Here is a 12,262-nt window from a genome sequence, read left to right on the forward strand (position 1 = left end):
CTCCTGCTGACCTTACCCAGAGGAGTTGTTGATGCCGGGACACAGACAGTGGGCAAGAGTGGGCTTGGGGAAGGAGGCTGTGGTCCTCCAGCCCAGCGAGTCCCCACCTCCCCCTTCCTCTCCCCCTCTTCAAGGATCTCCCCACCACCCCTCCTCTCCCCCACCCTGTGGACAGCTCCTGCTGAGGCACAGGCTGTCCTGCCATGGTCTTTCTACAGGGCCTGTCACTGGCCCCAGTGCCCAGCATGGGTGGCCCTCAGCAGACGCTCAGGGTGAGGAAACCGGCTCGGGTGGCCGCAGGGCAACCTTCTGTGAGGGGGACACTGTGGCCTTGGTGTCCGGTGACGTCTGAGCCTCAGGGTGCCTGTTGCAGCTCCCTTTCTGCTAGCTGGGAACCGACCTCTGTACATCTTCCCCCACCCCTGGTCCCCAAGGATTTGCACCCAGGCAGCTGCACGAGGTTGGGTTTTTATTGGAGGGTGAATATAATAAAAATAACTGGGCATCTGGGTGAGGGAGACAGGAGAGCTATTTACAAATGCCACCATGGCCTGGCCCCTTGCCAGCCACCAGGCTCAGAGGAGGGCGAGCAGCACCAGGAGGCCCAGCAGGGCAGTACAGGCGGCCTGGCGGGGTGCAGAGTTCCGACAGAGGGGCTGCTGGCTCCAGGTGTCTCGCTTCTGGCCGCCCGACCACGCTGGCTGGAACCGCAGTTCGGGGATGACCCGGTGGATCCAATTGTGGTGGGAGGTGACCCGGATGTAGACGCCTGGGCGGTTGGGGCGGGCACAGCCCTCACCCCAACTGATCACCCCAGCCTGCAGCCATGACTGGCCCACGAGGCATGCCAGAGGGCCTCCTGAGTCACCCTGCGGGGCAAGCAGAGGCACCTTTGGGGTCCACCCGGGGGCACCGAGTCCCAGAGCTGGCCTCTGCAGGGCACACACCTGTTGTGTCACCATCTCCCTGTCCCTTGGTTGGCCCCTCTCAGCACCCCTCCGCCCAGAGCCTCCCTGCACAGCCTCCCTCTGTGGCTGGTCCTTCCTTTTCCTGACCAGGGTCCCCACATCACCTGCTCTATTTGCTCAGGGGATGTGTGTGTTGAAAATGCAGTTTTCTGGGTCCCCCCACACCCCCGACTCTGACTGTCTTGGGGCAGGGTCCAGGAATCTGCTTTTTCAAACCTAGTCTCCCAGCCTATTGGACACACAGCCCATGCAGCTGGGGTGCCATCCCACCCTGACCTGGGCCTGGGGGTCAGGGCTGGGCTCCGGGGTCGGCTGCATGGGCCCTACCTTGCAGGCGTCCTTCTTGCCCTCTGCGAAGCCAGCACAGAGCATGTCATCTTTGATGGTTTTGGGCTGGAAGCCAGATTCGGTGTCCCTGCTGTAGAGCAGGTTGCACCTGGGCGTGTCGATGATGGGCACGGCCAGTTTCTGCAGGACCCGCGGGTTGGGCAGGCGGTCTGGAGAAGGGCGAAGCCGCCTGCAGCTCAGGAGACCGTCCAGTTGAGGCCCCCCTGGCCCTGGGTTCTTGAGAACCCCAGCTCTGTCCCTCCCCATTTTTCCTTGTGTTTAGACCTCCTCTTCTGCCTCGGGGCTTTGTGGGATTCAATTGTTTCTTCCTTTCTCCCATGCACCGGGCTGGGCTCTGTCTGTCTCCTCTCACATCCCACGCCTGTTCCTTCTCGGTCTGCTGTCCCTTCCCATCCTCACCCCACCGATTTGAGTAGAGATCATGTGTACCAGTATCAGCAGAAAATGATTGTTGGTTCAGAGTGGCCCCCAAGCTGTCCCGGACCTTCTCGGGTCATGTCCCCCATTCTCTCCTGGCCCTGCCCCCATTACCTTGCTCACTGGGGCTGCCCCAGCCAGTGATCCAGCAGTTCATGCCCGTCTCAAAGATGACAGAGGGGTCAGGCAGGCACACGGGGAGGATGTAATTGGTGAAGGTCACCGGTGCCTCCAGCTCCACCAGAGCCACATCAGCGCTGGAGGCCATGCCCTGGTACAGGGGGTTGCTCTCCACCCGCTTCACCTGGGCATACACGGCATGCGGCCCCGGCTGCACCAGCTGCCGCGCCCCCAGCAGGACCCGGTACAGGGAATTTTCTGAGGTGCTGGTGGGACAGAACAGAGCGGGTGTGGGGCAGCCCCTCTCCCATAGGGGACTCAGCGGGGTCGGGGCTATTTGTCTGGCCCACCACAGTGCCTGACACCTCTCTTCGCACATTATCTTCAAAAAGGTCATCTCTTTGGCCTACAAAGATAGGTCTACAACCTATCACTTTAGGGTGTAGAAGCTGAAGCCAGACCACCTGGGTTCCACTCCCCGCCACTGGTGACCTCGGGCAAGTCACCTAACAAGTTCCCTGTGACTCAGTTTCCTCATCTGTAAAATGGGGACAGTAACAGTCCCCATGTGAAAAGCTGTTTGTGGCGGTTGAAGGAGATGACCACTCGTGGGGTGCAGTGGGGGCCCAGCCTGTGAGCTTCGGGCAGGGAACCTAACTCTTTCTGAGCCTGAGTTTCTGAATTTAACAGGTGGGGTCTTAATTACAGAGCTGTGGTGTGGCAGGGTGCAGACACTTGGGAAACCTCGAATGTGTGGGCCTGGTGGCTGATAACAGGGGAGTGGGGACTGGGTGACCTGGCCTTGTGCTCAGATATTATATAGGTGACCTTAAGCAGGGTGAGGAGGAGTTAGGCACGGACACGGCTCCAGTCCTTGGGCTTTTGTTACCAGAGTCCCAGTCGGCAAGAGTGTCCTGGATTTGAGGTGAGGGAGAGGGGACTGGGGAGGGGACCAGGCCATGGGAGGAGCCTGCCAGCATCTGCAGGGACAGCGCTCAGGGCATGTTATGGTGCCTCACGGGCAGGACCAGCCCTGGGGAGCGCGGGCTGGGAGCAGCGACCGTGAGGGCCTGTAGCCCCTGGGCGCTGTCCGCGGTGCTGACCCGGCGGCGCGGGGGCGCAGGGCTGACTCACTTGGGGAAACAGTGTGCCGCGGTGAGGACCCACCGCTCCGCGACCAGGCTGCCCCCGCAGAAGTGGCTTCCGTTGCGCTGGATGCTGACCTGCCAGGGCCACTCACCCTCCAGGGCGTCCTGCCCGCCCACCATCCGGTTCAGCATCCTCCGGCGCCCACAGGCTGGGGGAACATGCCGAGGGGGTGGCGGGCTCACTGGGGGCTGGTTCCCTGGCTTGGATCTCCTGCCCCCAGGCCCACATGCCACTTTCCACCTTCTGCACAATTCCCGTCTCTCCCACCTCTACCCTGCTTGGGGACCTCGAGGAAGTTGGAGACCTGGCAGACCCTCTCCAGCTGCTAACGCTGCCCACCCCCCGCAAACCTCACTCCCCTCACCTGTGAAAGGGTGACTCTTGGGGGGTCACGGGGGGTGAGATAACAGGTGGAAAAGTCTTTTCCCAGGGCCTGACCCAAAGAGGCTCCCAGAATGATGGCTGGTGTGTATTGCCCTCTGCAGTGTAGGTGGCCCAGAGGGGTGTCGTTGCACCACAGGGTGGTCTTCAGGTTCTGTGCCGTCACTCTCCTGCCCATGCTCCTCTTGTGCCCTGCCCTGCTCCGTGTGTGTTAGGCAATTCTCCCTTCTCCTTCTGGGCCCCAGTTCCACTCAACCACAACTCCTTACTCTGGGACCCCCAGTGCCTTGAATGTGCACTCTTACTTGGTATGAGACCCTGTCCCTCACCTGAGGGCCTGATGCTTACCTCTGGATGCCCCCTGTGTCCCTGGAAGTGAGAAGAGGGGTTGATCAGCCAACTAGGCCTGCTCCCAACTCACCCACCCTGCTGGTCAGTGCAGCCCCTCCCCCTGCCTCCTGAGGGACCTGGCAGGAGAGGCCAGGGACCTTCAGTTCACCTCCTGGCCTGGCTCTGTGATGTTTACAGGCCCAGGCCTGAGGGCCAGAGCTCATCTGCAAGGGTGACAAAGTCCTTACCTAATGGGAGCCCATTGGGAGATGCCAGTGAAGGGACCAGGCCTGACCTCCCCTGCTCAGGCAGGAGGACTCTCTTCTTGTCCTTGTGCGGGTCTGTCCCTCAACACCCCACACCCATCCTTGCCTGGAAGCATCGGGGGAGGATCCAGCTTCCAGCCCTGGCACTGTGGGGTCTGCCTTTCCCCCTGGAACAGCTGCCCTCGGAGCTGCTTCTAACTTCAGTCCTGAGGTCACAACCCCCTCTGTTCTCAGGGAAGTAAAGATGCTGGCCCAGTGGCTACCAGGGAGATTTCATCCTTCTCAAGATCCCAGATTCCCAAGAGCTGACCCTTCTTGCAGGCATTCTGGCAGGCTGTGCAGTGCCATGTCCAAGGTGAGGAGACAGGCAGAGAAGGGAGGAATAAGACCATCTGGGGGCATTAGGAATGGGGACCCATCTCCCCAGGGCCCGTTCCCCCAACACCTCTGGACACAGAAGCAGGGTCAGCTACCCGGCCTTGAGACCCAGCCAGGGCAACAGTCCCCAGCCCTGGGTCAGCAACACTCTGAAGAGGGCTGCCCCCACCCCTGCCCAGTGTATTTGGTTCCTTCTGGGCAGATCTAATCAGCACTGGGGTGGGGGTTCAGAACCCCTCCCCACTTCAGCCCTCAGCATTTCCCCTAAGCACCAACCCCTTTTGGGGCCCAAGAGGCATACCAGCTGTGTCTACACTCCAGCCAGAAAAGATAACCAATCCCATGGAGTCAAGGGGCCACGGGGACCACAGCGGCTAGGCTGAGTCATGCATGGCCGTGGGGTGCCCAGGACCCTAAAGATTTTTAGAGGGCCCTTGTTCTTCCTGCCAGACTCCCAGCCCAAGGGGCACATTCCCCAAAGCCATTCGTGGGAATGAGGACGCTGGTGGGGGTGGATGGAGGAGCAGCAAGGGGCATGGGTGGGCGCAGGCCCTGGGGGCCGAGCAGGCATGGGGAGCAGGCCTGCTGCTTCCCAGAGTTGGGGAGCGGGCAGAAGTGGGAGGCTGGGTGGTGGCAGCCCAGGTAGGCAGTGGTAAAGGGACATCCGCTCATTACTTTGTATTGACGAGGCCCCTGGGAGGGTCAGTCCATCCAGCCATTCCCATCTTGGTGTAATATAATCCCACTGGGTTTCTAACAGCTCACCCCTTGCTCTTTCTCAGGCCCAACGATTCTGCTTGCAAAATGCTGCTCTGATTCACCCACCTCCGTCCTCGCTGGCACTGACATACTGTGTGACTTGCTCTCTCCCTCTCAGCTTGGCTCTCCCTGCCCGAGGCTCCCTCAGCCATGCCTCCTTCCTGTGCCGATCAAGTCCCTAATGCAGGTCTCTGCTGCTTATTTAGGCTGTGCCTTCCAGTCTCCGAGCATTTACTCCCACTCTTCTCCCCCCATGCCCTTTCCTCCCAGTCTCCACAAGTCCTAACCCAGATCAAGGCCTGCCTCCTCCTCCAGGAAGCCCTCTTTGCTTGCCCTGCCCATTTTAGAAGCTGCGCTCCCTCTCCTGAGCTGTCTGTGCTCTGGAGGGCCTCACAGAGCTCTGGCCACCTCACCTGGAGTTAGAATTGATGTCTCATCTCACCTGTGGGCCCACGAGCTCCATGAAGGCAGAGCATGCGTCTGGGGCCTGAGCTCAGGGAATCCGTGGAAGGACGGGATGGGAGAGGCTGCGGGGCCTGATCAGGAAGGGGAATGTGGACAGCTGGGCTCTTTGGGGGCTGGATGAGCCCGCAGTGGCCCTGTGGCTGGTGGGGATGGTCGAGGCCTAAGGTTCTAGGATGGACTAGAACCAGAGGCCTGGTGGGGGATGCCGGGCTACCTCGGGCTGCGGGTGAGGCTGTCACGGCTGTTTGTGAGCAAACGCAGGCTGCTGTTCCCACTTTGGCAATGACCTCGATTACTCAACCTGTCAGGAGCAATCACAGGCGTGATGCCCCGTGGAGATGGGCTCACTCAAAGAACACTATTATCCTTGTGCCAGAAAGCTGGGAAGGGTGGCCAGGCCAGTGAGGGCTGGGGAAGGCTGGAGGAAGCTGGGGCCTTGCCACAGAGGTGCCACCCTGGTGCCCTCCTACTCCCAAGAATGAGGAAGCCTGGAGCCCTGGCTGAGGGGCCTTCTTGGGTGACCCGGCCTGGCCCTGGGAGGTGACTTGAGGACAGGGAAGTGTGGTGGCTGCCAGGCTGGCCAGGCTGGCCCAGGAATGCGGGAGGGTTTCCCTGACAGAGAGCAGCCCGCCTGCAGGGAGGGGCCTGGCAGGAGGGGCCCCCCTGACTGGCAACTGCCGACCCTGACCCAGGATGGAGAAAGGGAACGGAGATATATTCCCTGCTCCTCAGTCAGCAGGAGGGCCGAACCCTCTGCAGCCTGGGCCCCTTGCCCCCCAGATCTCTGCTGAGCCCCCAACCAGCCTCCCAGGGCCCCCAGGCTCAGGTGGCAACTCCCACTGAGACACCCCTCCCTTGGCCCAGCTAATGGTGGTTCAGGGATTAGAAGCCCAGTGGGCCCAAGTTCAAATCCTGCACCCACACAGCCCCAGTGTCTTCATCTGGGGAAGAGGGAGAGAAAGGCCAGAAGAAGAGGAAGCTTGGAGACCAAGTCAGGTGGGTGCACTGTGTGTGCCCAGCAATGGCGGGAGGAGGCCCTGCCAGGTCACGGCCTCGGGGCCTCTCAGGCCTGTGCCCACGTCCCCCATCCTGCCTTCCCTACTTCAGGCCCCCCAGGTGAGACCTCTGGAAAATTCATACCTGCCCTGGGGACCCCACCATTGGGGAGGAGAGGGGGGTCCTGCTCTGCAGTCCCAGGCCTGGCTCAGGGAGTGGGGTGCTCAGCTGGAGCTCCAGCCAGGGCAGCGGGGTCTCTAGCAGGAGAGGCGGCAACCAACTCCCTGTACCCCAGGACTCACCGGACCTCAGCGGCAGCAGCAGCAGCAGCAGCAGGAACAGCACCATGGCCTGGGGCTGCTGCATGTTATTGGGCCTGGCTGGGGGTGCTGAGCTTGGGGATCAGCGGTGGTGGAAGCTCGTTGAGCACTAGCGAGGTGCAGGGCTCCATCAAGTGGGGTTTTATGCCAGAGGTGAGTGTCAGCCCAGCTATGCCACCCAACCTGTCAGCCTGGCCTGCCCAGATCTTCAGCAGGAAGGAGGCACCCAAGAACTCTGGCTCCTCTGTGACCTGGACCTGAACACCCTAAACCTCATGGGCCAGACACCTCATCTCAACACACTCCAGGTTGCTGGTGGCAGGGTGTGCCTGCTCCATTGGGGTGCTTGGGGACTTGGTTCCCCCACCATGAGCCAACCTCAGACACCCCCCAGCCGGCCCCAGACCCCATCACCTGACCACAGGCCCCACATGAGCTGACTGCAGCCCACCCATGAAGTCATCGGTATTTGATTCATTCATTTGTTCATTCAGTTTTTATTAAGCACCTACTATGTGTTGGCTTCAGCCAACGAAGAGAATTGGTCTGGGGCTTACACTCTGATGGGGAAAGTCAAGGTCGGGGGCTTGTGGAACAAAGAAGAGCAGGAAGTATGGGGACATGGTGTGTCGTGGGGGGGTCCCCAACTGGCCCCAGAGCCCCCTACTGACACTCCTCCCAGGAAGCCCCCACCCAAACGCTCATCCCAGGACCCGCGGGGCGTGGCTTGACCCCATCCCAGGGGCTGCGCCCTCCTCCCCCGGGCCGGGCGAGGGGCTTCCCGGTAGCCCCGGCCGGGCGGGGCGGAAGCTGGTTCTGGGAAGGCCGGGTCGGGATGACCGTCCCTGGGCGCGGCCGGCGGCTCGGGACGTGCGGCTGCGGCGGAAGCGGCTCTGGGAGGAAGCTATTTGGGGCACGGAGCTGACGTCAGAGCCAAAGTCGGGCCCGGCGGTCACTCCCCGCCCCCTGCCTCGGTTTCCCCGCCGGCGCGGTGGGTCCGCCGCGGGGCCGGGCTCGGGGCGGCTCAGTGCTGCCCTCTGGTGGCCGCCGGGCGCAGCGCCTCGCTGTCGCTTTCTTTCCTGGGCCCCTCCAGCTGCGGGGCCCTCCCCACCCCGGGGGAGCGTCTCACTTCACTTTTCTGCGACGGGGAGGGGGCATCACCCTCAAGTCAGGACTCTGTCAGGTGCCGGCCCGCCGCCTCCACAGCCCCACCGTCCCCCGGCCCCCCGCGTCCCTGGAGCTCCCGGGTGGGGGCTGTCCGAGGTGGGCTGGGCTGCCCCAGGGGGCTTCACGCACCTGGAAGAGGAAGGACTGCAGGTTCATGTGTTCATTCATTCATTCATTCACTCAATAAGGGAATCCTCTGAGCACATTTGGTGCCCAACACTGGTCCAAGTACAGGGAATACAGAGGTGAACAAAGCAGACGATGGAGAGTCATTTAAGGGGACAAAAGGTCTAATTGCAAACTGTAGAAAGTGTTTCTCAGGCACCTGATAATCAATTCACCCGACCTAAGAGGCAGTTTCAGACCCTTGGAGGCTGAGTACTTTTTCTGTTTCCCCCGCCCCCTCCCCTCAAGCCAATTCCTCTAGGGTGACTCTGCGTTGAAGTCAATCAAGCAATAAAAATCAAGTGAGGACGCCAGGGAAAGCTGGACTCCTGAGGAGCAAGGTACAGTCACTGCAGTGATTAGAGACAGCAGCACCGGCTGCACCTGACACCTGGAGCCTCCTGGGGCCATGGCTGGGAACAGGGCTGGGAGTGCAGGTGAGCTGGGAGCTGTTCCCTTCCTCACACCCACCACCTGCCACACAAACGAAGAGGGTATCGGAATCCAGAAGGTTTCTTGTGTTTTAAAAAAAATCAACAATAGAATTGGACATTTATCAACTCTCTGGAAGGGGGGAGAGTTTTCTAAGATCAGAAGTCATAGCAAACATGATAAAAGAAAAGAGCTGTGGTCCACACATTAAAAAATACAAGCAGCACTGGTTACAAAATAAAAAGGCAAACAATAGGAGACATAATTGCGGGAAATATTGCAAAGGACTGACACTGTGATTATTTACAGAACTCAACAAATTGATCAGAAAACACCAAGACCCTGAAGATGAAATGAGTGAAAGATAAACACACACGTCTCCAAAGAGGAAACTAATTTGGCTAATAGACTTGCTGAGAAATGTTCAGCCTCAGTAATGAAATCAATGCAAATCAAAGCCACAGTAAGGAGTGAGCAGGGCACTGGAGGAATTGCTGTTTGTCAAGGCTGCGGGGACATGGGCCAACAGGTGGGCTTGGAACTGGCCCTGCAGGGGGGCATATGCCAGCAGGTGGGCATGGAACTGGCCCTTTTGTAGCCCTCTTGTCAGTCTGTGGCTTCAGCTTTTTGAATACTTATCTCCTTTGACTCATTGACTTCACTGCTGGAAGTCTATCCAATCCTAAATACAGAAAAAGAATTTGACCAAACGTGTCAGTGACCAGGTTACTTATATTTGCAAAACCAAACAACCTCCCCCGCAAGCAAATAAACAAAAACTAGTAGGGTGATGGAAAATAAAAATCTTCCAAATAGAATTCATAAAAATGACATTTTCATGCAGATCAAGTAAACATGGAAAATTCTTGATATATAAGGAGAGAGAGAAAAAGGGGACCTAGAGACTGTAGAATGCTGGCTGGTTAGCTCACTTGATTAGAGCACAGTGTTGTAACACCAAGGTCAAAGGTTTGGATCCACGTACCAGCCAGCCGATTTGTAGAAAGTATAATAACTATGAACAAATTTTAAATTTCAAAACAACAGCAACAACAGCACCCAAAAGAAAAGGCTGCAGAGTGTTCAGCAGTGACCAGCGGGAGTGGTTCTGTAGTCATGTGAATTTTTTTTTCTAAAAGATGACCGGTAAGGGGATCTAAACCCTTGATTTGGTGTTGTCAGCACCACACTCTCCCAAGTGAGCTAACCGGCCATCCCTATTAGGATCTGAACCCGTGGCCTTGGTGTTATCAGCACCACACTCTCCCAAGTGAGCCATGAGCCGGCCCTCATGTGAATTTCTTTTGAAAGCAGGTGACAGGAAGCTAACTTAGACTCATGGAACCCAGTGGGTGTTCATGGCCATGGTGGTGGTGGGGGCTCCTGGGGCTGTCCTGCAGTACTCCAGTTGAAGCAAGAGCTGCAGGATCCAGGGTGGTGCAGACAATCTCCCTCCTTACCTCCAGGACCCTCTGCCTCTCTCTAGTAGTGACTGTACTCTCCAGTCTCTGAGATGACTCCTTGAGCTGGAAACGTGGCTGCCTGCTGGAGTCTCTTCCTCAAGGAATTCAAACTGAAGGGACTGGAGCTCCTCTGCTGCCCCATTCAGTGTGGACAATCCCAGGTGAGGGCATTAGCTGACCCTGCTGGACTCCTGGCCCTATGACTGGCCCAGGCTGGTTACATGGTCACCCACATGGCCAAAGGACAGACTTTGTTATTAGAAACGAGGAGAGAAGGATGATGGTTAGGAAGAAGCAATAGCCACCACACTCTCAGTCAAGTGTGAGAGTGGAATAAAGATATTTCCATGCATGAAAGTTCTCAAAAATTTACACCCTTCCTTCCCTGCATTATTCTTGGGAAGTGACTGGAGGAAAGATGTTCTTCAACTAAAGGAGCAAACCAAGAAAGTAGATGTGGGCTGGAGAAAACAGAGACTGAACACAAAAGAGAAGTGAAGGGAGTCTTTGGGATGATGGTGAAGGGAGATTCCAGAATGGCAACCATGCCCAGGTCTAGAGGGAAATCAGTCCTCCTTGGAACACTGACTCAGGAGACAGGAATGCTGAGACTGTTGTCACCATGCCCTCTGCCGTTGTGCTATCTTTTTAACTTAGTGAGACTGCTGAAGGATATGCTCCACCAAAACAAGATGTGAATTGAGAAAAAGGAAGACAAAAGATCCAGGACATGGGAAATCCAAACCAGGAGAAAGGCAAGTTCAATCCCAAGGATGACAGCTAAAGGCATGTTCGAGGATGACAGTTGTGCCTAAGCCACAGAGAAGGAAAACAGGGACCTCAAGGAGAGATGCAGCAAGGAACAACAACAACAAAAGGACTTGATATATTCCCTAATGGGACTGACCATGTAGACAGTTGCTTTGCCTCCCACGGATTTGTCACCCCTTTGCCCCTGGGTGATGGAGCTGCCAAAGATTACTCAAAGCCCATCTCTTCTGTGCAGTGAGAATCGCTGAAAAGGGGTTAATCTCTCAGAACCCTCAAGAGAGAGGCATTCCTTCCATTTGGGAAATTAACCATGAATTGGGGTTCTCTTCCCACATTTATTCTCCAGACCAGGAAGTTACAGGAAGAGAACATAGGTGGGTTTTTTTTCTAAGTACAGTTTAACAAGTTTAACAATAGAAGCTGGTAACATTCAGTAAGACAAGCAAGGTGACATTCTATAATGCAATTAACTTGATCCACTAACAAAAGCTTGATTTTAGCAAATATTCTCTTCTTACAGCAATTTCCCAGTATCTTTACACATCAATCAGTAACCTGTCTGTCTTTGAGCCAGCAACCTTGCTGTGTTACAATTCTTTATCTTACAACAGACTATAGCCTGGGGAAAATTTTCCGTCCTTTGCAAGGTCAATATTTGAAACTGCAAGGCTTTGGAAAAGCAGGCTCTGTGAAGTACATTTGCTTTATGCATACTCTACAGACAGTTGTACTAAAGGCTGATAGGAAAGTGTTGGTAGATACAAATAAAATGAATAACAACAACAAAAAGGCAATTAATAACTTCAGGGGAAAAATCAAGAAAGTAAACAACCATAGTACACTACAAGGCTTGGTCAGTACCTTCAAAGTATCATCCTGTATGGCATTAGCCAGACTTAAGGTCCAGAATCTTGTAACTAAATCAGATACAGGTGCAGATGAGGCTTTTTGGGTGTGATTCTTCTCACTATGAAGAATGGTGAACTGAAGAGTTTACCTTGCCCACCCAAGGTACAATGGTGAGAAAGGACAGGATAACCACAGTAGATATCCCCATACATAGCAACCACTGGTCCATAGCAATTTTGAAATCCAAGTAAGCATGGGTGGCTAATTCCTCCTATTCTAGGAGCAGGGACTCTTTGTTGTTTAGACTCCATGTGAGTTGTTCTTCATGACTCTTGGCTCCATCCTCTAGGCTCTTGGCTTTGGCCTCTGAATCACCCATCCTTTTCCATAAGAAATGGCCCATGTCTAGCTGAATATCTTTCTCAGCCTGCTTCCTGCTTGTTGAAGGCTGGGGATCTAAAAGACTGTCTCTTTCAGTTCAAACTTGTGCAACTCCTTTAAAAATTTTGTGGGCTACC

The 12,262-nt window shown here is 56.3% G+C and overlaps 1 protein-coding gene across 1 annotated transcript; it reads right to left on the bottom strand.

Moving 5' to 3' along the window:
• Positions 1 to 575: 575 nt before the first annotated feature.
• Positions 576 to 6,943, bottom strand: LOC103585375 (serine protease 27-like). Its single transcript, XM_008566305.1, has 6 exons — positions 6,880 to 6,943; positions 3,732 to 3,752; positions 2,988 to 3,150; positions 1,848 to 2,119; positions 1,296 to 1,465; positions 576 to 869 (listed from the first exon to the last, which is right to left on the bottom strand). Exons 1-6 carry the CDS (start codon positions 6,941 to 6,943, stop codon positions 576 to 578), a joined length of 984 nt encoding a protein of 327 aa, XP_008564527.1.
• Positions 6,944 to 12,262: the final 5,319 nt, after the last annotated feature.

The sequence above is a fragment of the Galeopterus variegatus genome, unplaced genomic scaffold (genome assembly GCF_000696425.1).
Source record: "Galeopterus variegatus unplaced genomic scaffold, G_variegatus-3.0.2 Scaffold233, whole genome shotgun sequence".
Lineage (NCBI taxonomy): Eukaryota > Metazoa > Chordata > Mammalia > Dermoptera > Cynocephalidae > Galeopterus > Galeopterus variegatus.

Excerpts from the sequence above, each read along its gene's own strand:
- LOC103585375 (XM_008566305.1), bottom strand. The coding sequence starts at position 6,943 with ATGCAGCAGCCCCAGGCCATGGTGCTGTTCCTGCTGCTGCTGCTGCTG. Across the intron at positions 3,151-3,731 it reads GACACAGGGGGCATCCAGAG|CCTGTGGGCGCCGGAGGATG; the intron begins GTAAGCATCAGG and ends ATGTTCCCCCAG. Across the intron at positions 1,466-1,847 it reads GGGCAGCCCCAGTGAGCAAG|ACCGCCTGCCCAACCCGCGG; the intron begins GTAATGGGGGCA and ends GCCCTTCTCCAG.